General features: G+C 52.4%; 1 protein-coding gene across 2 annotated transcripts in view; it reads left to right on the top strand.

Annotated features, from left to right (window-relative positions):
* Window positions 1-26,169, top strand: part of CLIP2 (CAP-Gly domain containing linker protein 2) — a 108,357-nt gene that overhangs the window by 14,389 nt on the left and 67,799 nt on the right. For both annotated transcript variants that reach the window (XM_037990518.2, XM_008018317.3), the window contains exon 2: window positions 15,214-15,401. In XM_037990518.2, the coding sequence (XP_037846446.1) occupies window positions 15,281-15,401 (121 nt within the window). In that variant the 5' untranslated portion in view covers window positions 15,214-15,280. The remainder of the gene's footprint in view (window positions 1-15,213; window positions 15,402-26,169) is intronic.

Here is a 26,169-nt window from a genome sequence, read left to right as displayed (position 1 = left end):
CCTGGAGTGGTGTCACACCCAGGACCCCCCACTGGATTCTGCATGGTGCAGGATTGGGGTGAAACTGGCATTCTAGTGCATGTGTGGGCATTGGGGTGCTTGGTAGGGCAGGACTTGGGGAGCCCCCTTCATACTCAGAGCAGGGCTTACCATTGGCTCAGAAAGCCTGGCCTGGCAGTCAGCATTTGGGGTCCTCTCTGTTGGGGGCTTGCCTCTTGGTGGGTGTGCAGTGGAGATAATGTTTCCTTCTCCCTCCCCTTGTGTCTCTTATCTTTTTATTTTATTTTATTTTATTTTTTATTTTTATAAATAGGGTCTTAGGCCAGGTGCGGTGGCTCATGCCTGTAATTCCACCACTTTAGGAGGTGAAGGCGGGTGGATCACCTGAGGTCAGGAGTTCGAGACCAACCTGGCCAACATGGTGAAACCCCGTCTCTGTTAAAAATACAAAAATTAGCCAGGTGTGGTGGCGCACTCCTGTAGCCTCAGCTACTTGGGAGGCTGAGGCACTAGAATCGCTTGAACCTGGGAAGCAGAGGTTGCAGTGAGCCGAGATCATGCCACTGCACTCCAGCATGGGTGAGAGAATGAGACTCGGTCTAAAAAGGAAAAGGGTCTTGCTCTGTGGCCCAGGATGGGATTCAGTGGGACAATCACAGCTCACAGCTCACTGCAGCCTCAAACTTCTGGGCTCGAGCAATCCTCCCGCCTTAGCCTCCTAAGTAGCTGGGACTACAGGTGTTTGTCACCATGCCTGGCTCATTTTTTTTTTTAATTTTAATTTTTTAAGAGGTGAGGTCTCACTGTGTTGTCCAGGCTGGTCTTGAACTCCTGGCCTCAAGTGATCCTCTTGCCTTGGCATCCCAGAGTGCTAGGATTGCAGGCGTGAGCCACCGTACCTAGCCTATCTTTATTTTTCTTTAAAAAAATGATTAAGAAGCCGGGCACGGTGGCTCACGCCTGTAATCCCAGCACTTTGGGAGGCCAACGCAGGCGGATCACCTGAGGTCAGGAGTTCAAGACCAGCCTGGCCAACATGGTGAACCCCCATCTCTACAAAAATACAAAAATTATCTGGGCATGATGGCAGGTGCCTGTAATCCCAGCTACTCAGGAGGCTGAGGCAGGAGAATCGCTTGAACCCACGACGTGGAGGTTGCAGTGAGCCGAGATCACACCATTGCACTCCAACCTGGACGACAGAGGGAGACTCTGACTCAAAAAAAAAAAAAAAAAGATTAAGAAATCTGTTAGATATTCAAAGGAATAGACAGTATGCATTGAACACCCATGTGCATCCCATAGGGCTAGGAAACAAACCTTAGAAATATAACAAAGGTTGGGCGTGGTGGCTGATGCCTGTAATCCCAGCACTCGGGGAGGCTGAGTCAAGAGGATCACTTGAAGCCAGGAGTTCAAGACCAGCCTGGGCAACATAGTGAGATCCTGTCTCTACAAAAATTAGCCGGATATGGTGGCATACACCTGTGGTTCCAACTACTTGGGAGGTTAAGGAGGGAGGATCACTTGAGTCCAGGAGTTCGAGGCTGCAATGAGCTATGATTGCGTCACTGCACTCCAGCCTGGGCGACAGAGGGAGACCCTGTCTCCAAAAATAAATAAATGAATAAATAAATAAATAAAGTCCCCAGTTACCCCACCCCAGTCCCTTCCCACCACCAAACCACCCCTCCCTGTTCTTACAGTGGAATTCATCCTGTAGGTGCCTCCAGGGCAGGCAGGCCAGTTGCCAGGGAGGGCCCTCTAGGGTAACACCCGTCCCTCCAGTGTACACTCACGTCCCCTGTGCAGACCAGGGGCTCTGCCATCTGCGCCTACCCACCCACTGGTCTGCCCCCTCTCCAACACTTGGCATTGCCAGGCCTTTTGACTTGCCCATTGGATGGGGCACCCTGGGTTTGCCTTTTCCTGGGGAGGCGCAGTGGCTCTCTGTCTCTCAGCTGGTGGGTTGTGCAGCCGGCCTCCCCCACAAAGGCTGGTCCCATTCCTGCCCACCTATCGTTGGGTGCCCTCAGGTTGGTGCCCCGTGGTTCCTTTAAGTTCTCCGCTGCAGCCCCTACCTTCCCCCGCCTCCCTCCCTGCGTTCCCTCTCTGTCCCAGATCAGGCCACATTTTGTTTGTTTTTGAGATGGAATCTCACTTTGTCGCCCAGGCTGGTGCCCAGGCAATGGCACCATCTCAGCTCACTGCAACCTCCATCTCCTGGGTTCAAGTGATTCTCCTGCCTCAGTCTCCCAAGTAGCTGGGATTACAGGCGCCCACCACTACGCCCAGCTAATTTTTCCATTTTTAGTAGAGATGGGGTTTCGCCATGTTGGCCAGGCTGGTCTTGAACTCCTGACCTCAGGTGATCCTCCCATCTTGGCCTCCCAAAGTGCTGGGATTACGACATGAGCCACCACGCCCGGCCACATTTTGGGGATCCGCTTCCATCTCAGCAGCCCCCAGCGCGCCTCTCTCCCAGCACCCCAACCTTACTGCCCCCGCTAGCAGTTCACCATCATCCTCAGCTCCCAGGGTGGTCTTGCTGGCGTGCTTGTCTGATTGTGGGGGACCCCTGGCTTGGAGTCTTTCTGTGGCCCCTCATCCCCTCAGCCTGATTGCTGGGGCACGTCCGGGAGAGCCTGCCTGTCTCTCACACTCTCTAGATGTCCCCCTGCATTCCAGCCGACCAGATCCTTGGGTGTTGGGTGGACCTGGCAGAGTGTGGTCAGTTTCCCTTGCCGGATCCCAGACCCTCTGCCCTGCAGGTGCTCCCTGCCCAGGCTTCAGGTTACGGGGCCCTTGCTCCTCCGAGAGGTGCTGTTGTGCCTGGTGCCTTAGGGCTTGTGGCGTGTGGGTAGGGACTGTGCTGAGCCTACCTCTGGGGCCTGATTGTGGGGACTGTGGGTTACCCCTCAGGAAGTGTGGGCATGAGCACCCCAGCTGCCGGGACCCCCGAGGGCCCTGGAGAGAGTGGGGTCTAGTGAAGGCTGGATATGACCCACCCCAGCCAGCAGGAGCGTCCCTGCCAAGCACCTGCCCCTCCGGGAGTGAGCCACGTCCGGGGTCTCTGCAGGCGTGCCCACTTCCTGGCTCCCATCTCCCTCGCCCCAGGACGAGGCTGGCCCGCCAAACTGAGACGGGCTTTCCACTGCTCTATTTGGCACCCGTCCCTCTCCGCCGGGGCCCTGATTGGCAGAGAGTTCCGAGGCTGCAGCCCGCCACCCCCGGGCAGCTGAAATGGAAGCCATGAAATGCAGCCGGGGCTTGTCTCCGGGAAACGGCAGAGGAGGGTGGCACAAAAGGGGGCCTGTTGGTCTGAATGCCACCCCGCCCTCGCTGGTCCATCCTGTGCACCAGGGCCTCCAGAGAGTAGTGACAGTCCCCTTCCTGAGCAGCCGGGCACACTCCTGGGGTGTCTTCTCTGCCTCACTCCCAGGAGGTGGTGATACTTGTACCCCATTTTACAGGTAATGAAACTGAGGCTCTCTCTGGGCCAAGGGCTCACAGCCACTCGGGGTAAGTCTGGGGTTTGGAGCTGGGACTGCGCCAGGCTTCCCCACCTCCCACATCGGCCACAGTGTGGCCAGAGGCCAATTTATCATCAAGTCCCAGCGTTTTCCAAGAATCCCTCTCTCTTCCTCTGTCCCACCAGCACAGCTGAGTCACACAAGGGCAGGTGGCCTCCCCTCTCTTCCTGTTCATCATTCTCCCCTCTCCCCTTCCGGGTGCTCCTTGGGGACAGGGGGGCTGCTCCCCCCCTGCACCCTTCTCCCCCTCCCACAGCGAGGGTGGCCGGGCCTGACTGAATGCCGCCTTGGTTCTCCTCTCCTGCCAGCTCTTTGGTTTCCTTTGTGAGCTGTGGCAGGCGGACGCTGTCCCCAGAGGCCAGGGGGCTCACAAATGTTATTCCAGGGCTGGGCTGGGCAGGATGGGAGGTAGGGAAGGGCCAGACCCGGGTCTGATTCCAGGACAGCCACTTAGCAGTGTGTGACTTTGAGTCCCTGAACTTCTCTGCACTCGGGAAGCTCCACCTGTCACAGGACCTCTGCCTTGTCCAGGGGCTGAGGACATGAGACCACATTCGTGCAATGCCTGGTAGACAGTAGATTCGTTTTTTGTTGTTGTTGTTTTGTTTTGTTTTGTTTTGTTTTTTGAGACAGAGTCTCGATCTGTCCCCGAGGCTGGAGTGCAATGGCACCATCTCGGCTCACCACAACCTCCGCCTCCTGGGTTCAAGCGATTCTCCTGCCTCAGCCTCCTGAGTAGCTGGAACTAAAGGTGCCCGCCACCACGTCCGGCTAATTTATTTTTTGTATTTTTAGTAGAGATGGGGTTTCACTATGTTGGCCAGGCTAGTCTCAAACGCCTGACCTCATGATCCGCCCGCCTCAGCCTCTCAAAGTGCTGGGATTACGGGCATGAGCCACCGCGCCTGGCAATGGTAGGTTCTTCGTACTGGAGGCTGCTGGGGGGTTCGGGAGGGCCAGAGGGCAATTACGGGAGCGTTCCCTGGGAGGAATGTTTCTGGGGATTTGTGGCCTGGAAGGCCTTTGTCCTCTGGGCCACTGTAGGTTTGCTGTCGTGGGAATTCCAGATCATGGCTCTGTGTCGGGCACCATGGCTCAGGCTGGGTTCCCAGAGAGGAGAGACTATGGCCCTGCCTGAAGTTACCTGTGAGCTCCCGGGTGGCATGACGAAGATAGACAAGAACAGCGTACTCTCTCCTCCTGGGCCCCACGTGTGATCCTGAGGTCCTGGGAGACTTCCTGGAGGAGGTGGCATCAGGCTAGGTGTCAGTAGGTAGTGCAAATAGATGAAGTGAAACAGGTGGGAGAAAAGGCACAGGTGGCCTCTGGGAGGTGGGACAGTGTCAGGCAGGTGGTAAGGACCTGCAGGATCATCTGCAGGAGCCTCCAGTGCCAGGGACAGGGTTCTTATGCCTGGTCTCTGCCTCAGAGGGGATGCTGGCTGGTGGGGAGGCCAGACCGGCTGTGTGATGAGCTGGGCTGATCACCATGAGCCACTCAGACCTGAGTGCTATGTCCTAAGGAGGTGAGAATGGTGTCTTGGACTTCTCACCTCTTGGGTCAGTATCATTCATTCATTCATGATCTAGTTTGTTTATTTATTTATTTTTATTTATTTATTTTTGAGATGGAGTCTTGCTCTTATTGCCCAGGCTGGAGCGCAGTGGTGTGATCTCGGCTCACTGCAACCTCCGCCTCCCGAGTTCAAGTGATTCTCCTGCCTCAACCTCTCAAGTAGCTGGAACTACAGGCATGTGCCATCACGCCCAGCTACTTTTTGTATTTTTAGTAGAGACGGGGTTTCACCATGTTAGCCAGGCTGGTCTCAAACTCCTGACCTCCAGTGATCTGCCTGCCTCGGCCTCCCAAAGTGCTGAGATTACAGGCGTGAGCCACCACGCCCAGTCCTTTTTAAAAAAATGTTTTAACTTTTTTAGAGACACGGTCTCACTCTCTCTCCCAGGCTGGAGTGTAGTGGTGCGATCACAGCTCACTGCAGCCTCAACCTCCCAGGCTGAAGCAATCCTCCCACCTTAGCCTCCCCCGTAACTGGGACTACAGGCACGCACCACCACACCCGGCTAAATTTTGTATTATTTTGTAGAGATAGATTTTCGCCATGTTGCCTGGGCTGGTCACAAACTCCTGAGCTCCAGCAATTGACCCACCTCTGCCTCCCAAAGTGCTGGGATTACAGGTGTAAGCCACTATGCCCGGCCTCTCCCATCTTAAGTGTATGGTTTGGGCCAGGCGTAGTGGCTCACGCCTGTAATCCCAGCACTTCGGGAGGCTGAGGTGGGTGGATCACCTGAGGTCAGGAGTTCGAGACCAAGCTGGCCAACATGGTGAAACCCCGTCTCTACTAAAAATTAAGTGTATGGTTTGATGACTTCTAGTATAAATGCAGAGTTGTGCAACTATCACCACACCCCCGTTTTAGGACATTTCTACCACCCAGAAAGTTCTCTGTGCCCATTTGCAGCCAGTCTGTGTTTCCAGGCCCAGGCAACCACTGATCTGCATCCTATGTGTACAATTTTGAAATTGCGTATGAACGGACTCATACAATATGGAGTCCTTCGTGTCTAGTTTCTTCTACTTAGCAAAATGTTTTTTTTTTTCTTTTTTTTTTTTTTTTTGAGACGGAGTCTCGCTCTGTCACCCAGGCTGGAGTGCAGTGGCACGATCTCGGCTCATTGCAAGCTCCACCTCCCGGATTCACGCCATTCTCCTGCCTCAGCCTCCCGAGCAGCTGGGACTACAGGCCTCCGCCACCAAGCCTGGCTAATTTTTTTGTATTTTTAGTAAAGACGGGGTTTCCCCATGTTGGCCAGGATGGTCTCGATCTCCTGACCTCGTGATCCGCCCGCCTTGGCCTCTTAAAGTGCTGAGATTACAGGCGTGAACCACCGTGCCTGGCAGCAAAATGTTTTAAACATTCGTCCGGCCGGGCATGGTGGCTTACACCTGTAATCCTAGCACTTTGGGAGGCTGAGGCAAGTGAATCACCTGACGTCAGGAGTCCAAGGACAGCCTGGCCAACATAGTGAAACCCTGTCTCTATTAAAAATACCAAAAATTAGCTGGGTGTGGTGGCGGGCACCTGTAATCCCAGCTACTCTGGAGACCGAGGCAGGAGAATCGCTTGAACCCAGGAGATGGAGGTTCCAGTGAGCCAAGATCGCGCCATTGCACTCTAGCCTGGGTAACAGAGCGAGACTCCATCTCAAAAAAGAAAAAAACAAAAGCATTAAATCAACAACTACTGATGTTGCACACATCAGTAGTTCTTTATTGCTGAGAAATATTCTGTTATATAGATAATACCACTTTGGGCCAGGCATCGTGGCTCACACCTTTAATCCCAGCACTTTGGGAGGCTGAGGTAGGGGGAATTGCTTGAGTCCAGGAATTCAAGACCAGCTTGGGCAATGTAGTGAGACCCTGTCTCTACAAAAAAAAAAAAAAAATTGGCCGGGCGCAGTGGCTCAAGCCTGTAATCCCAGCACTTTGGGAGGCCGAGACGGGTGGTTCACGAGGTCAGGAGATCGAGACCATCCTGGCTAACACGGTGAAACCCCGTCTCTACTAAAAAATACAAAAATCTAGCCGGGCGAGGTGGCGGGCGCCTGTAGTCCCAGCTACTCGGGAGGCTGAGGCAGGAGAATGGCGTGAACCCGGGAGGCGGAGCTTGCAGTGAGCCGAGATCCGGTCACTGCACTCCAGCCCGGTCGACAGAGCAAGACTCCGTCTCAAAAAAAAAAAAAAAAAAAAAATTTAGCCGGGCATGATGGCACATGCCTGTAGTCCCAGCTACTGGGGAGGCTGAGGTGGGAGGATTGCTTGAGCCCAGGAGGTTGAGGCTGCAGTGAGCTGTGATCACGCCACCACACTCCAGCCTGGGTGACAGAGACCTGTCTCTGTTCTAAAATAAAAATGAAGACTGGTCATGGCAGCTCACTCCTATAATCCCAGCACTTTGGTAGACTGAGGCAGGAGGATCCTTTGAGTCCAGGACTAGCTTCGGCAACATAGTGAGACTCCATCTGCAAAAAAATTAAAAAGTTAGCTGGGCATGGTGGCACTCGCCTTTGGTACTAGCTACCCAGGAGGCTGAGGTGGGAGGATCACTTGAACCCAGGAGTTTCCAGTCTGCAGTGAGCCATGATTGCACCACTACACTCAGCCTGGGTGACAGAGTGAGACCCTGTCTGAAAAATAAAAATAAAATAAAATACAGCTGCTCTACTTTTGTTTACACATGCACTGGTTGATGGAGATTTTACTTTGGAGCTGTTATGAGTAAAGCTGGTATGAACACTTGCTTATAAAACTTTCTATGGACACATGTTTTTGCTTCTCTTGGGTGGTTGGGTTATATGGGAGGTATATTTTTAACTTTCTTTTTTTTTTGAGACAAGGTCTCACTTTGTCATCCAGGCTAGAGTGCAGCGGCACAATCTTGGCTCACTGAAATCTCTGCCTTATGGGTTCAAGCGATTATTGTGTCTCAGCCTCCCAAGTAGTTGGGATTACAGGCATGTGCCACCATGTCCTGCTAATTGTTTTTGGATTTTTGGTAGAGATGGGTTTTCGCCATGTTGGTAGAGATGGGTTTTCACCATGTTGCCCAGGCTGGTCTCCAACTCCTGGGCTCAAGTTATCCGCCTACCTCAAGCTCCTATTTTTAACTTTTTTTTTTTTTTTTTTTTTTTTTTTGAGATGGAGTCTCCCTCTGTTGCCCAGGCTGGAGTGCAGTGGCACGATCTCGGCTCACTGCAAGCTCTGCCTCCCGGGTTCATGCCATCCTCCTGCCTCAGCCTCCCGAGTAGCTGGGACCACAGGTGCCTGCCACCACGCCTGGCTAATTTTTTGTATTTTTAGTAGAGACAGAGTTTCATCGTGTTAGCCAGGATGGTCTCGAACTCCTGACCTCATGATCTGCCCACCTCGGCCTCCCAAAGTGCTGGGATTATAGGCGTGAGCCGCTGCACTCTGCCACTATTTTTAACTTTTTAAGAAACTGACCAACTGTTTTCCAGAGTGATTGTACCATTTTTTATTTCCACCAATACTACAAGCATTGCAATTGTTCTGCGTCCTCATCAGTCCTTGGTATTGTCAGCTTTAAAAATTTTTAGCCATTCCCTTTGGTGGGAAGTGGTATCTCTTGTGGTTTTGATCTGCATTGCCTGGATGAGTAATAATGTTAGTCATCTTTGCATGTGCTTATGGGCTCTTTGTATATCTTCTTTGGTGAAATGTGTATTCATACCTTTCACCCATTTTTAACTGGGTTGTTGCCTTCTCAGTGAGTTGCAGAGTTCGTTATGTTTCCTGAATACCAGCCCTGGCTGGGCGTGGTGGCTCATGCCTGTAATCCCAGCACTTCCAGAGGCGGAGGCAGGAGGATTGCTTGAGCCCAGGATTGCTTGAGCCCAGGAGTTTGAGACCAGCCTTGACAACGTAGCTAGACCCAGTCTCTACAAAAAAAAGAAAAACAATTAGCCAGGCATGGTAGGGTGCACCTGTAGTCCTAGCTACCCAGGAGGCTGAGACAGGAGGATTGCTTGAGCCCAAAAGTTGGAGGCTGCAGTGAGCTATGATCGTGTCACTGCACTCCAGCCTGGGCGATAGAGCAAGACCACATCTCAAAAATAAAAAATTTAAAAAAAAAGAAAAAGAAAAAAAGAATGCAAGTATGGGCCGGGTGTGATGGTTCACACCTGTAATCTCAGCACTTTGGGAGGCCGAGGCAGGTGGATCATTTATTTGAGGGCAGGAGTTCAAGACCAGCCTGGCCAACGTGGTGAAACTCCATCTCTACTAAAAATACAAAAATTAGCCAATGTGATGGCAATGGGACACCTGTAGTCCCGGCTACTTGGGAGACTGAAACAGGAGAATCGCTTGAACCCGCGAGGTGGAGGTTGCAGTGAGCCGAGATTGTACCATGCGGGTAACAGAGCAAGACTCCGTCTCCAAAAATAAATAAATAAAAGAATGAAAGTCTGTTATTAGATACGATTTGTAGCTGTTTTCTCTGTGGGAGGGTTTTTGGGCAGAGAAGAGGCCCTGGGTGGGGGGTCAGGAGGGGGAAGGAGTTCCTTGAACCTCATTTGAGTTCCAGCAATGCTCTCTCTTCTCTGCATCTGGAATTCCTAGGTGAGAGGGTCCCCCAGCTGAGCCACGGGAGCAGGAGGTTCATTTGGTCACCCACAAGGTGGGACATTTACTGTCACCAGAGGCCGCCCCCACTCACCTTTGCTGGCGTTGGAGATGCTGACCTAGCCTAACCAAACTCTCAGAGAGCTGTGCCCGAAGTTGGCTCCCTCATTGAACAAGCCACCAGGAGGGCCAGGTTCTGGGGACCAAGGGAGCAGCCTTGTACCCCAGCATGATCAACTCCCAGTCCCTAGAATTCCCGGGGCACCAAGGGCATTGGAATGTCAGATTTAGCAGGTCCTGAGGGCCAGGGCTGGCAGGCATGCCCAGTGCTCTCGTGGGCACACCAGGGCATGTCGCCTCCACTGCTGTGTGCCTGGGGGCAGCTCGCTTTCCTCCGCTCTTATAGCTGCCAGGCCGAGGGAGGAGGCGATCCTTCCCTCGGATGTGCCAGGACAGGTAGTAGCGTTGCTGACTCATCAGATGTCCTGAGAACACACACACATTCCTGCCGTGAGCATGGTGGGTTGACATCTGTATTCACCAGAACTTTTTTGGAAATGCAAATGACATTGTCCCTCAAATAGGTTTAGGAAAAAAAAAAAAGGCCAGGTGCAGTGGCACACGCCTGTAATCCCAGCACTTTGGGAGGCCGAGGCGGGAGGATTGCTTGACCCCTGGAGTTTCAGACCAGCCTGGGCAACATAGCGAGACCCTGTCTCTACAAAAAGCTTGTAAACATAGGTGGGGGGTTGGTAGCATGCACCTGTGGTCCCAGCTACTCGGGTGCTTGGGAGGTTGAGGCTGTAGTGAGCTGAAATCGTACCACTGCACTCCAGCCTGGGCAACAGAGTAAGACCCTGTCTAAAAAAAAAAAAAGAGAGAGAGAGAAAAAACAATTGTGAGATTTGTTGGTTGATGTAAACGAAGAGCTCAGCTAGGCACGGTGGCTCAAGCCTGTAATCCCAGCACTTTGGGAGGCTGAGGAGGGCACAGATCATGAGGTCAGGAGATCAAGACCATCCTGGCTAACACAGTGAAACCCCGTCTCTACTAAAAATACAAAAAATTAGCCGGGCGTGGTGGCGGGTGCCTGTAATCTCAGCTACTCGGGAGGCTGAGGCAGGAGAATGGCATGAACCTGGGAGGCAAAGCTTGCAGTGAGCCAAAATCGCGCCACTGCACTCCAGCCTGGGCGACAGAGCAATACTCCATCTAAAAAAAAAAAAAAAAAAAGAGCTCAAGTGACCAGCTTCAGGCTCAGCTGGATCCAGGCCCTCCTGGGGACTCAGCTCTGCTGTCTCTGTGTTGGCACTGTTCCCTGGCAGGCTCTCCCATGCGGTGACCAGAATGGCTCCTGCAGCTTCTGGCTTGTATCCTACACCCAGGCAGCCCCAGAGCAGGGAGAATTCTTCCTGAAGGTTTCAGTCACAGCCCAGGCTCTGGGACGCCTCACACGATCTTCCCTGATGGCCAGGCCTGTGTTATGCATCCCCTCTAGGAGTGGGAATGAGGTCAACCCACATAAGTCATATGAGTCAAGGATGGGGAAAATATAGACCAGGAGTGGTGGCTCATGCCTGTGATCTCAGCACTTTGGGAAGCCAAGGGGAGGATTGCCTGAGGTCAGCAGTTCGAGACCAGTCTGGCCAAGATGGCAGAAACCCCCCTCTCTACTAAAATACAAAAATTAGCTGGGTCTGGTGGCGGGCGCCTGTAGTCTGACCTACTCGGGGCCTGAGGCAAAAGAATTGCTTGGACCCAGGAGATGGAGGTCGCAGTGAGCCAAGATCGTGCAACTGCACTCCAGCCTGGGTGTCAAAGTGACTCTGTCTCCAAAAAAAAAAAAAAAAAAATGGGGAAAAGAGACTGGCTCACGCCTGTAATCCCTGCATTGTGGGAGGCAGAGGTGGGAGGATCACTAGAGGTCAGGAGTTCGAGACCAGCCTGGCCAACATGGTAAAACCTCATCTCTACAAAAAATATAAAAATTAGCCAGGCATGGTGGCGGATACCTGTAGTCCCAGCTACTTGGGGGACTGAGGCCGGAGAATTGCTTGAACCCAGGAGGCATAGGTTGCAGTGAGCTGAGATCGTGATACTGCACTCCAGCCTGGGCAACAGAGTAAAACCCTGTCTCTAAAAATAATAATAACAACAAAATTAATGGAGAAAAGGTTTCTTCAAAATCTGCGACTGCAGTTATAACTGGACAGACAAGGGCATCTCCTGTATCAGAGATTTCCTGTGTTTCCGAGGTCCAGACGTGAGGACGCTTTTGCCCGGAATCCTCCATCTGACTATGGTGCTCTGAATTTCCTCTCCCCATTGGATGATGCTCCCCAGGGCAGAGGCTAAGTCCTACCTACAGCTCTGGGGCAGGGATGGGGCCTGGCTCATGGTGAGCCTTCTGGAAACATTGGGTGCATTAAAGTTTGTGAGTATAGGATAGTGGGGAAGAGGCCTGGGGCTGGGGGGCTTGTCCACCTCTCGGGCCCCCTGCAGCCAGTCCCATCTTGCTGCCCCCGATCCCCTAAACAGATAGCGTCATGCCTGGAGGCTTTGCTCCTCTCCAGAGTCCCTTTTGTCCTGTAAGCTCTTCTCTACTTCATCATAATGACACAAAGCTGGCCAGGCATGGTGGCTCACACCTGTAATCCCAGCACTTTGGGAGGCTGAGGCAGGAGGATCACTTGAGGTCAGGGGTTTGAGACCAGCCTGGCCAACATGGCAAAACCCCGTCTCTACTAAAAATACAAAAATTAACCAGGCGTGATGACGGGTGCCTGTAATCCCAGCTACTTGGGAGGCTGCAGCAGGAGAATCTCTTGAACCTGGGAGGTGGAGGTTGCAGTGAGCCCAGTAAGCCGAGATGGTGTCACTGCACTCCAGCCTGGGCCAGAGAGTGAGAGTCTTATCTCAAAAATAAATTTAAAAAAAAAAAAAAAAGACAAAGCTTTTGATCCTGAGGTTACTGTACTAGCAAGCATCACACACTTTTTTTTTTTTTGGCCATGATTAGTATGTAATCATTGCTTTTAGGCCTTTAAAAAATATTTTGTTTCTATTATTTATGTCTCACGATGTTGCCCAGGCGGGTCTTGGACTCTTGGGCTCAAGTGATCCTCTTGCCGTGGCCTCCCAAAGTGCTGGGATTACAGACATGAGCTACCACACCTGGCCCTTTTTTTTTTTTTCTTTTTTCTGTTTTTTGAGATGGAGCCTTACTCTGTCACCCAGGCTGGAGTACAGTAGTGTAATCTTGGCTCACTGCAACCACCGCCTCCTGGGTTAAAGTGATTCTCCTGCCTCAGCCTCCCGAGTAGCTGAGATTACAGGTGCCTTCCAACATGCCCAGCTAATTTTTATATTTTTAGTAGAGATGGGGTTTCCGCCACATTGGCCAGGCTGGTCTCGAACTTGTGACCTCAGGTGATCCACCCACCTTGGCCTCTCAAAGTACTGGGATTACAGGCATGAGCCACTGCGCCTGGGCTTTTTTTTTCTTTTCTTTTTCTTAATTTCTGGCCGGGCACGGTGGCTCACTCCTGTAATCCCAGCACTTTGGGAGGCCAAGGCAGGTGGATCACCTGGGGTCAGGAGTTCTAGACCAGCCTGGCCAACATGGCAAAACCCCGTCTCTACTAAAGATACAAAAATTAGCCGGGTGTGGTGACAGGCGCCTGTATTCCCAGCTACTCAGGAGGCTGAGGCAGGATAATTGTTTGAACCCAGGAGGCAGAGGTTGCAGTGAGCTGAGATCGTGCCATCACACTCCAGCCTGGGGAACAAGAGTGAGACTTCATTTCAAAAAAAAAAAAAAAATTAGGTTCCGGGGTACATGTGCCGGATGTGTACATAGGTAAATGTGTGCCATGGTCGTTTGCTGCACCTATTAACCCATCACCTAGGTATTAAGCCCAGCATGCATTAGCTATTTTTCCTGATGCCCTCCCTCCCCTCACCCTACCCTTCAATAGACCCCAGTATGTATTGCTCCCTTCTCTGTGTCCATGTGTTCTCATTGTCCAACTCCCACTTATAAGTGAGAACATGCGGTGTTTGGTTTTCTGTTCTTGCGTTAGTTTGCTGAGGATGATGGCTTCCAACTCCATCCATGTCCCTGCAAAGGACATCATTTTGTTCTATTTTATGACTGCTTTTTTTTTTTTTTTTTGAGACAGAGTCTCGCTCTGTCACCCAGGCTGGAGTGCAGTAGTGCCATCATGGCTCATTGTAGCCTCTGCCTCCCAGGCTCAAGTGATCTTCCTGTCTCTGCCTCACAAGTAGCTGGGACTACAGGCATGTGCCACCACGCCTGGCTAATTTTTTTATTTTTTATTTTTCTCCAGAGGTAAAGTCTTGCTATACTACCAAGGCTGGTTTCAAACTCCTGGCCTCAAGCAATCCTCCTACCTTGGCCTCCCAAAGTGTTAGGATTACAGGTGTGAGGCACTGCTCTCAGCCCTTTTAGGGCCTTTTTTTTTTTTCCCTTTGAGACAAGAGTCTCGTTCTATTGTCCAGGCTGGAGTGCAGTGGCGTAACCCTGGCTCACTGCAGCCACTGCCTCCTGGGTTCAAGTGATTCTTATGCTTCAGCCTCCCGAGTACCTGGGACTATAGGCGTATGCTACCCAGCCTGGCTAATTTTTGTATTTTTAGTACACACGGGGTTTCACCATGTTGGCCTGACTGGTCTTGAACTCCTGACCTCAAGTGATCCACTCACCTCAGCCTCCTAAAGTGCTGGGATTACAGGCGTGAGCCACTGCGCTTGGCCCCTTTTAGGGCTTTTAATGACCATAGTCAGCGTGCAGCTCACACTTTGAAAAGGTTTCACTCTGTCCCCCAGGCTGGAGTACACTGGAGCTCACCGCAGCCTCGAACTCCTGGGCTCGAGCGATCCACCAGCCTCAGCCTCCCAGAGTGCTGGATTGACAGGCCACTGTCCCCGGTCTAAAAGTGGTCTTTGTGGCAAACAGCTTGATGCATGCTCGTGGGATAGAGGATGAAATATCTTTCACTTGTAGTAAATTTCTGCAACTAAAAATAAAGACACAAAGCCTTCTTGGTGGGAAGGCAGGCAGAGGTTGTGGCTAGATGGCGGCCTGGTGTAGAGTTGAGGCAGGTAACCCCACACCAGGACATAAGAGGGGAAGGCATAAGCCTCTCTGTGTGTTTATCCTGCCCCTGCAGTAGAGGGGACGCGTGCTGGGATGGTGAGTCCGAGAGCTGGAATATGGCCTGTGCGGCAACGGGAGCAGTGAGCTGATAGGTTAAATCGGGTGTTGCAGTGAGCTGATAGGTTAAATCGGGTGTTGCAGTGAGCTGATAGGTTAAATCGGGTGTTGCAGTGAGCTGATAGGTTAAATCGGGTGTTGCAGTGAGCTGATAGGTTAAATCGGGTGTTGCCTCGTCCAGCCCACCTCGGGCGGGATGTGTGGTGCTCACTAGCCCTTGAGGGTCTGGGGGCCATTGGGAAGTGATGATGTGATCTCTCCTGTCTCTGCCCGCAGGTGAGTGAAGATGGCAGAGAGGACGTGACCAGCACTCACCCTTGACCACCTGCCCAGTGGCACCGCCATGCAGAAGCCCAGCGGCCTGAAGCCCCCCGGCCGTGGGGGGAAGCACTCCAGCCCCATGGGCCGGACGTCTACTGGGTCAGCTTCATCCTCGGCGGCGGCGGCCACTGGCTCCAAGGAAGGTATGTGGTGCCAAGGATCAGGGATGAGGGGACTGGCTACGTGGGATGAGCGTTCTTCTGGAAGAACCCCAGGAGCACAGGCCACTCTGTGACCAATCTGATGGGAGGTGCTGAGTGTCGTGATCTCCCGTAATGGGGTCTGAGGTTGGCAGAGGTCTGGAGGGTGAATAGCTGATTCACTAGCTGAAGAGGAAAAGGGCTGGGTACGGTGGCTCATGAATGTAATCCCAGCACTTTGGGAGGCCAAGGTGGGCGGATCACTGGGGGTCAGGAGTTTGAGACCAGCCTGGCCAACTTGGTGAAACCCCATCTCTACTAAAAATACAAAAATTAGCCAGGCATGGTGGCAGGTGCCTGTAATCCCAGGCAGGAGGCTGAGACAGGAAATCACTTGACTCCGGGAGACAGAGGTTGCAGTGAGCTGAGATTACGCCATTGTACTCCAGCCTGGGCAACAGAGCAAGATTCCGCCTCAAAAATAGAAAAAAGAGGGAAGGGTATTCCAAGTAGAGGGAACAGCACATGCAAAGGCTCAGAGGCAGAAAGGAGCATCGTGAGAACACAAGAGGGAGAGAGTGTGGGTGTGGCTGGGGCAGTCTGCTGCGACACAGGTGGACCTGGGTGACTTGGAAGTGTGCAGGAAGTTTCATTTTCATCCTAATAATGAGAGCTATGGGAGGGTTTAAACCAAGATGAGCATGACGGAAGGAACTAGCAGCAATTTCTTACCCATTCTCTGCAGTTTCAAAAATTGTGATTGAACTGGGCATGGAGGCTCATGCCTGTAATCTCAGCACTTAGGGAGGCTGAGGTGGGAGGATCACTTCAGGTCAGGAGTTCAAGACCAGCCTGGCCAACATGGTGAAACCCCATCTCTACTAAAAATACAAAAATTAGCCGAGCATGGTGGCGGGCACCTGTAGTCCCAGCTACTCCGGAGGCTGAGGCAGGAAAATGGCTTGAACCCAAGAGGAGGAAGTTGCAGCGAGCCGAGATCACACCACTGCACTCCAGCCTGGGCTCCAAGAGCGAAACTCCGTTTAAAAAAAAAAAATGACGAGTGTTTCTTACTTATCACTTTGATAAATGATGCTGTGATGAGCATCTTTGTGCACAAAGCCTGGCTTGGAGGACACTCCAGCCAGCAGGATAGGTCACTGCCCATCTCATCTGATTGGCACAAAGTTCGGAGAGACAAACACAGCCGGGGCCAGACTGGACAATCTGGGTCCTGGGGAAGGGGGTCAAGGAAAGTTTGAGCCAAAGTCTTGGGCAGTTGGCAGGACCAGGTCCCTGGCGGAGCCAAATGGGCAGCATGAAAGGACGAGGAAGCTGCAGCGTGAGGCCCGTGGGCAGAAGCCCATGGGAAGGGCCTGCCCAGTGCAGCCTTGTGAAGGCCCAGGCTCTGCCTCCAGGATGGCAAATCCTCTCCAGCAATGAGAAGCCAGACAAGAGAAAATTCGGGGGATGAGGTAGGGTGGGGAAGAGGTGTTCCATGTGGAGGGAATGGGTGATGCAAAGGCCCTGAGGCTGGAATGAATTTGGTTTGTTAAGAAAGAAAAAGGCCGGGGACGGTGTCTCATTCCTGTAATCCCAGCACTTTGGGAGGTCAAGGCTGGTGGATCACCTATGCCAGGAGTTCGAGACCAGCCTGGCCAACATGGTGAAACCCCGTCTCTACTAAAAATACAAAAATTAGCTGGATGTGGTGGCACATGCCTGTAATCCCAGCTACATAGGAGGTCGGGGCATGAGAATCGGTTGGAATCGGGAGGCGGAGGCTACAGTGAGCCGAGATCATGCCACTGTACTCCAGCTTGGGCAACAGGACAAGACTCTGTCAAAAAAATAAAATAAATAAAATAAAATAAGCCAGCACGGTGGCTCATGCCTGTAATCCCAGCACTTTGGGAGGCTGAGGCCGGAGGATCACTTGAGCCTAGGAGTTCCAGACCAGCCTGGGGAACATAGTGAGACCCCATCTCTACCGAAAAAAAAAAAAAAAGTTTAAATTAGCCAGGCATGGTAGTGTGTGCCTGTAGTCCCAAGTACTCGGGAGGCTGAGGCAGGAGGATCGCTTGAGCCCAGGGGTTGGAGGCTATAGTGAGCCATGATCACACCACTGCACTCCACAGCCTGAGTGACAGAGTGAGACCCTAAAAAAAAAGAGAGAGAGAGAGAGAAAGAAGAAAAGTCTGGATGGAGAGTGTGAAAAGAGGTTAGGGAGGGCAGCAGGGGCAGACCTGAAGGACACAGGGTTTGGGTTTGTTTTACGAGTGGTGGAGGCTGGGCACAGTGACTCAAGCCTGTAATCCCAGCTCTTTGGGAGGCTGAGGCGGGAGGATCACTTGAGGTTAGGAGACCAGCCTGGCCAACATGATGAAACCCTGTCTCTACTAAAAATACAAAAATTACCTGTAATCCCAGCTACTCGGGAGGCTGAGGCAGAGTCGTTTGAACCTGGGAGGCGGAGGTTGCAGTGAACTGAGATTGCGCCACTGCACTCCAGCCTGGGCGACAGAGTGAGACTCCATCTCAAAAAAAAAAAAAAAAAAAAGGAAAAAGAGCAGTGGGGGCCGGGCATGGTGACTCAAGCCTATAATCCCAGCACTTTGGGAGGCTGAGGCAGGAGGATCGCTTGAGCAGTAGAGTTTGAGTCCAACCTGAGCAACACAGCAAGACCTCGTCTCTACTGAAAAAAAATTAGGTATGGTGGCGCATACGTGTGGTCCCAGTTACATGGCAGCCTGAAGTAGGAGATCCGCTCGAGCCCAGGAGGTCAAGGCTGCCGTAAGTTTTGATCACACTACTGCACTCCAACCTGGGTGACCGAGTGAGACCCTGACTCAAAAAACAAAAAAAGGATGGTGGGAACGGCTGGAGGACACCAGTGGAAGAGTGATGGGACCTTGTTAACAACCCTTGGGCCACTGTGCAGAGAACGGGTTGTAGGGTTAAGAGTCAGGTGGGGATACCAGTGAGGAGGCTGTGGTTATCTGGGGGTGGAGGGGGCTCACTACCATGAGTGGGCAATCAGGGAAGACTTCCTGGAAGAAGCTTGAATGAGCTCAGCCTTGAGAATGGGGGCAGGGCAGTGGGTGGAGTTTGAAAATGAGAAGAAGAGGAGGAGGAAGGACCTGCAGGCAGTGGGGAAAGGGCATGGGCGAAGGCACCCAGTGGACTGAGCTTAGTCCAGTGAGGAGTGGGGCTGTGTAGTCTAATGGCTGGAGAAGGGCACCCGCCTGGCCCAACCCTGGGGCTGGGGTATGGCATGCAGCGAGAGAGTCTTATTGAACCTTCTGGGTACTTTCCCCTTTGTTCCTCCCTGATTTAGAGAGTCATAAATTCTGGCTGTGATCCAGCTCTCATGCCCCTCCTAGCCCTGCTCCTGCTGTGTGACCCTGGGAGAGTGGCCTAACCTCTCTGAGCCACAAATGGGATAATAGCATCTCCCTAATGGGATCAAGTGAGTTAATGAACACGGAGTGCCTACAGGTAGAAAACTCATTAAAGATTAATTTCTTTTCCTTTCACCCATCCATCATCTCATTACAGGAAAATTTGAAAGTGATAAAAGAAAAAAACGTCCATTATCCTTTAAACTTCTCCCCTCTCCCTTACCACTTAACCTCATCACTGCACAGCCTAACCAGGATTCCGTTAAGGATGGGCCATGTTTATTGTGGTCCCATAGGATTCTAACAGAGCTGAGCATTTCCTGTTGCCAACATTGGCAGTTCCTGAGTTTTAGCCATTGTCATGTTGCAGCGCAATTACTTTAATTAATTAATTAATTAATTGAGATGGAGTCTCGCTCTATCACTCAGGCTGGAGTGCCGTGGCGCGATCTTGGCTCACTGCAACCTCCACCTCCTGGGTTCGAGCGATTCTCCTGCATCAGCCTCCTGAGTAGCTGGGACTACAGGCGTGTGCCACAACACCAGCCAATTTTTGTATTTTTAGTAGAGACGGGGTTTCACCATGTTGGCAAGGCTGATTTCAAACTCCTGACCTCAAGTGATCCACTGGCCTCGGCCTCCTAAAGTGCTAGGATTACAGGCGTGAGCTACTGCGCCCGGCCTCCATTTTTTAATCTTCTTCTTTTTTTTTTTTTTTTTTTTTTTTTGAGACAGTCTTGCTCTGTCGCCCAGGCTGGAGTGCAGTGGCCGGATCTCGGCTCACTGCAAGCTCCGCCTCCCGGGTTCCCGCCATTCTCCTGCCTCAGCCTCCCGAGTAGCTGGGACTACAGGCGCCCGCCACCTCACCCGGCTAGTTTTTTGTATTTTTAGTAGAGACGGGGTGTCACCGTGTTAGCCAGGATGGTCTCGATCTCCTGACCTCGTGATCCACCCGTCTCAGCCTCCCAAAGTGCTGGGATTACAGGCTTGAGCCACCGAGCCCGGCCCTAATCTTCTTCTTTTTAAGAGACAGGATCTTGGCCAGGCACTCACGCCTGTAATCCCAGACCTTTGGAAGTGAGTTACCCCATCTCTACTAAACCCCATCTAGCAAAACCCCATCTCTACTAAAAATACAAAAACTTAGCTTGGCATGGTGGTGAACGCCTGTAATCCCAGCCCTTTGGAAGGCCAAGGCAGGTGGATCACCTGAGGTCAGGAGTTCAAGACCAGCCTGGGCAACATAGTGAAACCCCATCTCTACTGAAAATACAAAAAATTAGCCTGGCATGGTGGTGGATGCCTGTAATCCCAGCTACCTGAGAGGCAGAGGTTACAGTGAGCAGAGACCACACCACTGCACTCCAGCCAGGGCAACAGAGTGAGACTCTCTCTCAAAAAAACAGAGAGACAGGAGACAGGATCTCGTTATATTGCCCAGGATGCACCTCCTGGCCTCAAGGAATCCATCCTCCCACCTTGACCTCCCAAAATTTTGGAATTACAGGTGTGAGCCACTACACCTGACCCATTGTTTATCTTTGTTGTTGTTGTTTTTGTTTGATTTTTTGAGACGGAGTCTCACTCTGTCGCCAGGCTGAAGTGCAGTGGCGCAATCTTGGCTCATGTAACCTTAGACTCCCTGGTTCAAGCCACTCTCCTGCCTCAGCCTCCCCAGTAGCTGAGATTACAGGCGCCCACCACCACACTCGGCTAATTTTGTATTTTTAGTAGAGACAGGGTTTCACCATGTTGGTCAGATTGGTCTCCAACTCCTGACCTCAGGTGATCTGCCCGCCTTGGCCTCCCAAAGTGCTGGGATTACAGGTGTGAGCCACCGCGCCTGGCCCCGGCCTAGATATCTTATGTTCAGATGTACAAACACTTCCCCCTGTGTTACAATTGCCTTCAGCATTGAATACCGTAACATGCTTAACAGGTTTGTAGCCTAGGATCCGTGGGCTAGACCATACAGGTTTGTGTCTGTACACTCTGTGATGTTCACAGGCCAACAAAATCACCTAATGATGCATTTCTCAGATGGTATCCCCGTCATTAAGTGATACATGACTGTATTTCCTTCCAGTCTTTTTTCCCATTACACAAGTTGTTGTTTGATTTATTATTTATTTTCATTTTTTGAGATGGAATCTCGCTCTTTCGCCCAGGCTGGAGTGCAGTGGCACTATCTCTGCAAACTCTGCCCCCTGGTTTCAAGCGATTCTCCTGCCTCAGCCTCCCAAGTAGCTGGGATTACAGGCGCCTGCCACCATGCCCGGCTAATTTTGTATTTTTAGTAGAGACAGAGTTTCGCCATGTTAGTCAGGCTGGTCTCAAACGCCTGACTTCAGGTGATCCTCCTGCCTCGGCCTCCCAAAGTGCTGGGATTACAGGTGTGAGCCCCTGTGCCCGGCCACAAGTTGTTGTTTTAAACAGCTAAATCGTGCATTCTACTTTTTCTCGTCTTATTGCGTACTATGGGAAGCACCTCCCTGTGCTACTGCAGTATCACCTGCTGTCATTTGAATGGTTCCCTGGAGGGAACGAACCGTAGTGTGGTGTGTGGCATGCCACCTGTTTCCTGGTCACATTGCCCGGTGGTCTGGGGATGAGGGCGAGGACTACCTGGGGTCTCCACCCTCAAAGCTGTCCCAGAGGGAGAAACTGTCCCTCCAAGAATCCCCAATTGACTGGGGAGCCACACCTTGTACCTGACCTTGGAGATGGTGGCAGCAGAGGCTGTGGCTCGGCCTGATGGTGTCCTTTCCCCCCACTGCACCCTGGCTGCTGCCTTTGCAGGGCAGAACCACACTCCCAGGCTGGGGAAGGCGGTGGCCAGCCTGGAGCAAAACCGAGTTGGCTGAGGCAGCCAAACCCTAGTAGAGAGAAAAGGAGAATTCTGCTGCCTGGGGCTGCTTTTGTTCCTGTTCCAGGATCTCGAGAAAAAAAAAAAAAGCCTCTGGGAAGAGTGACAGGTGGAAGAGCCAGGAAAGGACAGCCCCCCCAGTCCTATTGGTCCATCAGGCTCCCTCACCCACCCATGCAACTGGCTATCTGTTCTCCAAGGGGCTGGAGGTGGCCACACCCATCAGAGGCTGGGACCCTGGGCAGTGGGCAGCTCGAGATGCGTGTGGCAGAGGCCAGGGCCTGGCGGTGGTTTGTGGGGAGGGGGGCACACTGGAGTCTGCTCTGGGAACAGGGCTGTGGCTGTCTCCCAAAGTATGAGCTCAGCCTCCAGCAGAGGATCTGGCCAAGGGACGGGGCCTGGACCAGCGCCCTTGCTGCCCACCCAGTGGAGAGGGGAGGGCCTGTGTCCTCAGAGCTGTGCCACACAGGGAGCAGCATCTGAGGGGGACCTTTGAGAGGATCTCTCACACTAGGAGGTGGCACAGGGCTACAAGGGAGAGGTGGTCAGAGCAGGTGGGCAGGAGGGCGGTTTGGGATCCACCTGGGGGCAAAGTCCTGGGTAGAGCAGCGTGGCGAGGGACAGCCTGGCTGTGTGTGACTGAGCACACCTGGAGGCTGCTGCACACGGGGCAGTCGGGGACAGCCTGGCTCCGATGGTGACACTAAAGCAAGGATTCAAGTGATAGCAGGAGTCGCCCCGGCTGCCATTCAGGGATAAGCATCTAAGCAGAGGGAACAGGCTGCAAAGGCCCTGAAGGCCCGGCGTGGTGGCTTACGCCTGTAATCCCAGCATTTTGAGAGGCCGACACAGGTGGATCACCTGAGGTCAGGAGTTCAAGACAAGCCTGGCCAACTTGGTGAATCCTCATCTCTACTAAAAATACAAAAATTAGCTGGGCACGGTGGTGCACACCTGTAATCCCAGCTACTAGGGAGGCTGAGGCAGGAGAATCGCTTGAACTGGAGAGGTGGAAATTGCAGTGAGCTTAGATCATGCCATTGCACTTCAGCCTGGGCAACAGAGTGAGACTCCATCTCAAAAATAAAAATGTGCCGGACGCGGTGGCTCACGCCTGTAATCCCAGCACTTTGGGAGGCTGAGGCAAGTGGGTCACAAGGTCAGGAGATCAAGACCATCCTGGCTAACATGGTGAAACCCCATCTCTACTAAAAATACAAAAAATTAGCTGGGCGTGGTGGCGGGCGCCTGTAGTCCCAGCTACTTGGGAAGCTGAGGCAGGAGAATGGCATGAACCCGGGAGGCAGAGCTTGCAGTGAGCCGAGATGGCGCCACTGCACTCCAGCCTGGGCAACAAAGCGAGACTCTGTCTCAAAAAAAAAAAAAAAAAAAAAAAAATTGTGGGATGCTGGGCTGCAGTGACCTGGGTCCTAGGTGAGGACTGGTGGGATTGATGAATACAGGGGCCAACCGTGTGCCACTGTCTTCATTTTAAAGATGAGACCATTGGCTGGGTATGGTGTCTCATGCCTGTAATCCCAGCACTATCCCAGCACTTTGGGAGGCTGAGGAGGGCAGATCACTTGAAGTCAGGAGTTTGAGACCAGCCTGGCCAACATGGTGAAACCTTGTCTCTACTAAAAATAACAAAAATTAGCCAGGTGTGGTGGTGCATGTCTGTAATCCCAGCTCCCGGGTTCCAGCAATTCTCCTGCTTCATCCTCCCGAGTAGCTGTGATTACAGGTACACACCACCATGCTTGGCTAATTTTTGTATTTTTTAGTAGAGATGGGGTTTCACCATATTGGTGAGGCTGGTCTTGAACTCCTTACCTTGTGATCCGCCCGCCTTGGCCTCCCAAAGTGCTGGGACTACAAACATGAGCCACCATGCCTGGCCTGTTTTTGTTTTTGAGACGGAGTTTCACTCTGTCACCCAGGCTGGAGTGCAGCAGCGCTTTCTCAGCTCACTGCAACCTCCACCTCCTGGGTTCAAGAAACTCTCGTATATTGCTGGTGGGAATGTAAAATGGTACAGCTGCTTCAGGAAGGTCTGGCAGTTCTTCAAAGTTTGTTTTGTTTTTTGAGACAGAGTCTCGCTGTGTTGCTCAGGCTGGAGTGCAGTGGTACAGTCTCAGCTCACCGCAACCTCCACTTCCCAAGGTCAAGCAATTCTTCTGCCTCAGCCTCCCAAGTAGCTGGGGTTACAGGCGTGCGCCACCACACTCGGCTAATTTTTGTATTTTTAGTAGAGTTGGGGTTTCACCATCTTGGCCAGGCTGGTCTCGAACTCCTGACCTCAAGTGATCCACCCGCCTCGGCCTCCCAAAGCGCTAGGATTACAGGCGTGAGCCACTTTACCCGGTCAGTCTTGTGGTTCTAGCACACTGAGCTCAATGTCCCTGTACCCTGTGTGTGTTCCAGACCTTGGCACCAGCCTGAAGTGCCTGAGTTGGGGCCCCTACCCCCCACAGAGGATAGTGCCTTTCTCTTTCCTTTCCGTACATTTCTAGAAGCCTCCCCAGCCCCAAGAGAGCAAGTAGGATTGTCCCCATTTTAAGTGACTTGTCTGAGATGTTGGGTAAATTCGTCCCTTCAAGGGCAGCTTCTCAGCTCTCCACCGACCACATCCTAAACTTTTTTAAATGGCATCAGGACTGGGAAGCCAAACCCGCTCTTCTGTGGCTGGTGGGGGTGGGGGCAGGGCTGCCTTCTAATGCCCCTGACGTGGTCCAGGATCAATCTGATGGGGTGGGGGCCCGGCTGCCAGCACCTGCCTGCCTGCCTGGTGGCCTGGCCACGGGCTTCTCCATGGGGAGCTGGCTCTGTTCTTTCCAGGGTAAGCCACCCGGGTCGCTCTTGCCCGGGGTTCCCCAGCCTCTGCTCTCCTGGTTTGGGAGGAGGGGGCCCAGACGCGGGGTTTGGAGTTCCGTTTGGTTCAGGAAGAATGCCAAGTAGAGCCTGGGATTCAGGACGGTGTGGGCTGATGGAGGGAGAATCCCTTCTTTAGGGCTGGATGCTGCAGAGGCTGGGCCTGGGGTGGCCATGGGAGAGAGGTGAGCTTCAGACGGACCCCGCCCTGGTCAGGGTGGGCTGGGGGATGTAGACTCAGTCCTCCCTGGAGGAGGCATGGACTTAGGGGTGGAACTAGGTTGGGGTGGACCCAATGTAGGGGCTGCTGGAGGGAAAGTGGCTCCCTCAAGGAATGCTATGGAGACCCCATTTCTTCCCTCGTAACCTCTGCCTTTGAACACCTTCTGGAGAGAAGCGGGGACTCAGGAGAGAAAGCCATTTGAGATTTTTGGGGCATTGATACATGTTCCTTTGCAGCCACCAGGAGGCAGGAGTCAGGTGTGTGGCCCGTCTGCATTTCAGCCCAGGGGTTCCAGGGAATGAGAGGGGAGTTGGTGTGAGTCCACCTCCTGGGGCTGACGTTCTGGGGGTGTGCAGACACGCACCCCGGTTAGCCTGGGAGGCAGGTTGTGCAAACCAAGGGGGAGCAGAGCCCCATGGGGTTGGGAGCGAGAGAGACGCAGTGGGCCCCTTGAGGTGGCTGCAGATGAGGGGGCGTGGAGTTGCTGCGGACGGGCAGGAGGACTTCCTTAGGTGATCCCAAGAGTAAAGAGCTATACTCAAGGCAGAAGGACGGAGCTTTGCCTGAAACAGCCTGCTTGATGCCTGTGGTGTTGGTATAATGCCTTTTTTCTTTTCTTTTATTTCTTTTGAGAGGGTCTCACTCTGTCACCCAGGCTGGAGTGCAGTGGTGCGATCATGGCTCACTGCAGCCTCCAACTCCTCTCTCAGCCTCACAAGTAGCTGGGACTACATGTGCACACCACCATGCCCTGCTAATTTTTGTCATTATTATTATTATTATTATTACTATTTTTGAGACGGAGTTTCACTCTGTCGCCCAGGCTGGAGTACAGTGGCGCGATCTCGGCTCACTGCAAGCTCTGCCTCCCGGGTTCCCGCCATTCTCCTGTCTCAGCCTCCCAAGTAGCTGGAACTACAGGCACCTGCCATCATGCCCGGCTAATTTTTTTTTGTATTTTTTTTTTTTTTAGTAGAAACGAGGTTTCACCATTTTAACCAGGATGGTCTCGATGGTCTCGATCTCCTAACCTTGTGATCTGCCCGCCTCGGCCTCCCAAAGTGCTGGGATTACAGGTGTGAGCCACAATGCCCAGCCGGTGTTTCTTAACTGATTCATATTTTGTTGTTCCCTATTCCTCTTCCCCCACCCCCAGGCCACCGTGCCCTGTGCTGGATGTGGGGAAGCTCCTGAACTCTGCTGTGTCACCAAGAATCACATCATAAACACTGTCCCACATAACCTGGACAAATAATGTTTTAAAGGTTGCTTAATAATCTGAATGACGTGACCATCATTTATGTAACTGCTTCTCGGTTTGGAGGCACTTAGATTCCGTTTTTTATTTTTGTGAAGGTCAAGATAGTGAGTCAGTTTTTTCCTTTCTAAATTATTTCCTTGGGAAATAGG

Source organism: Chlorocebus sabaeus, chromosome 28, assembly GCF_047675955.1.
Source record: "Chlorocebus sabaeus isolate Y175 chromosome 28, mChlSab1.0.hap1, whole genome shotgun sequence".
Lineage (NCBI taxonomy): Eukaryota > Metazoa > Chordata > Mammalia > Primates > Cercopithecidae > Chlorocebus > Chlorocebus sabaeus.
Note: the sequence above shows the minus strand (reverse complement) of the source record. Positions and strands in the feature narration are given on the sequence as shown.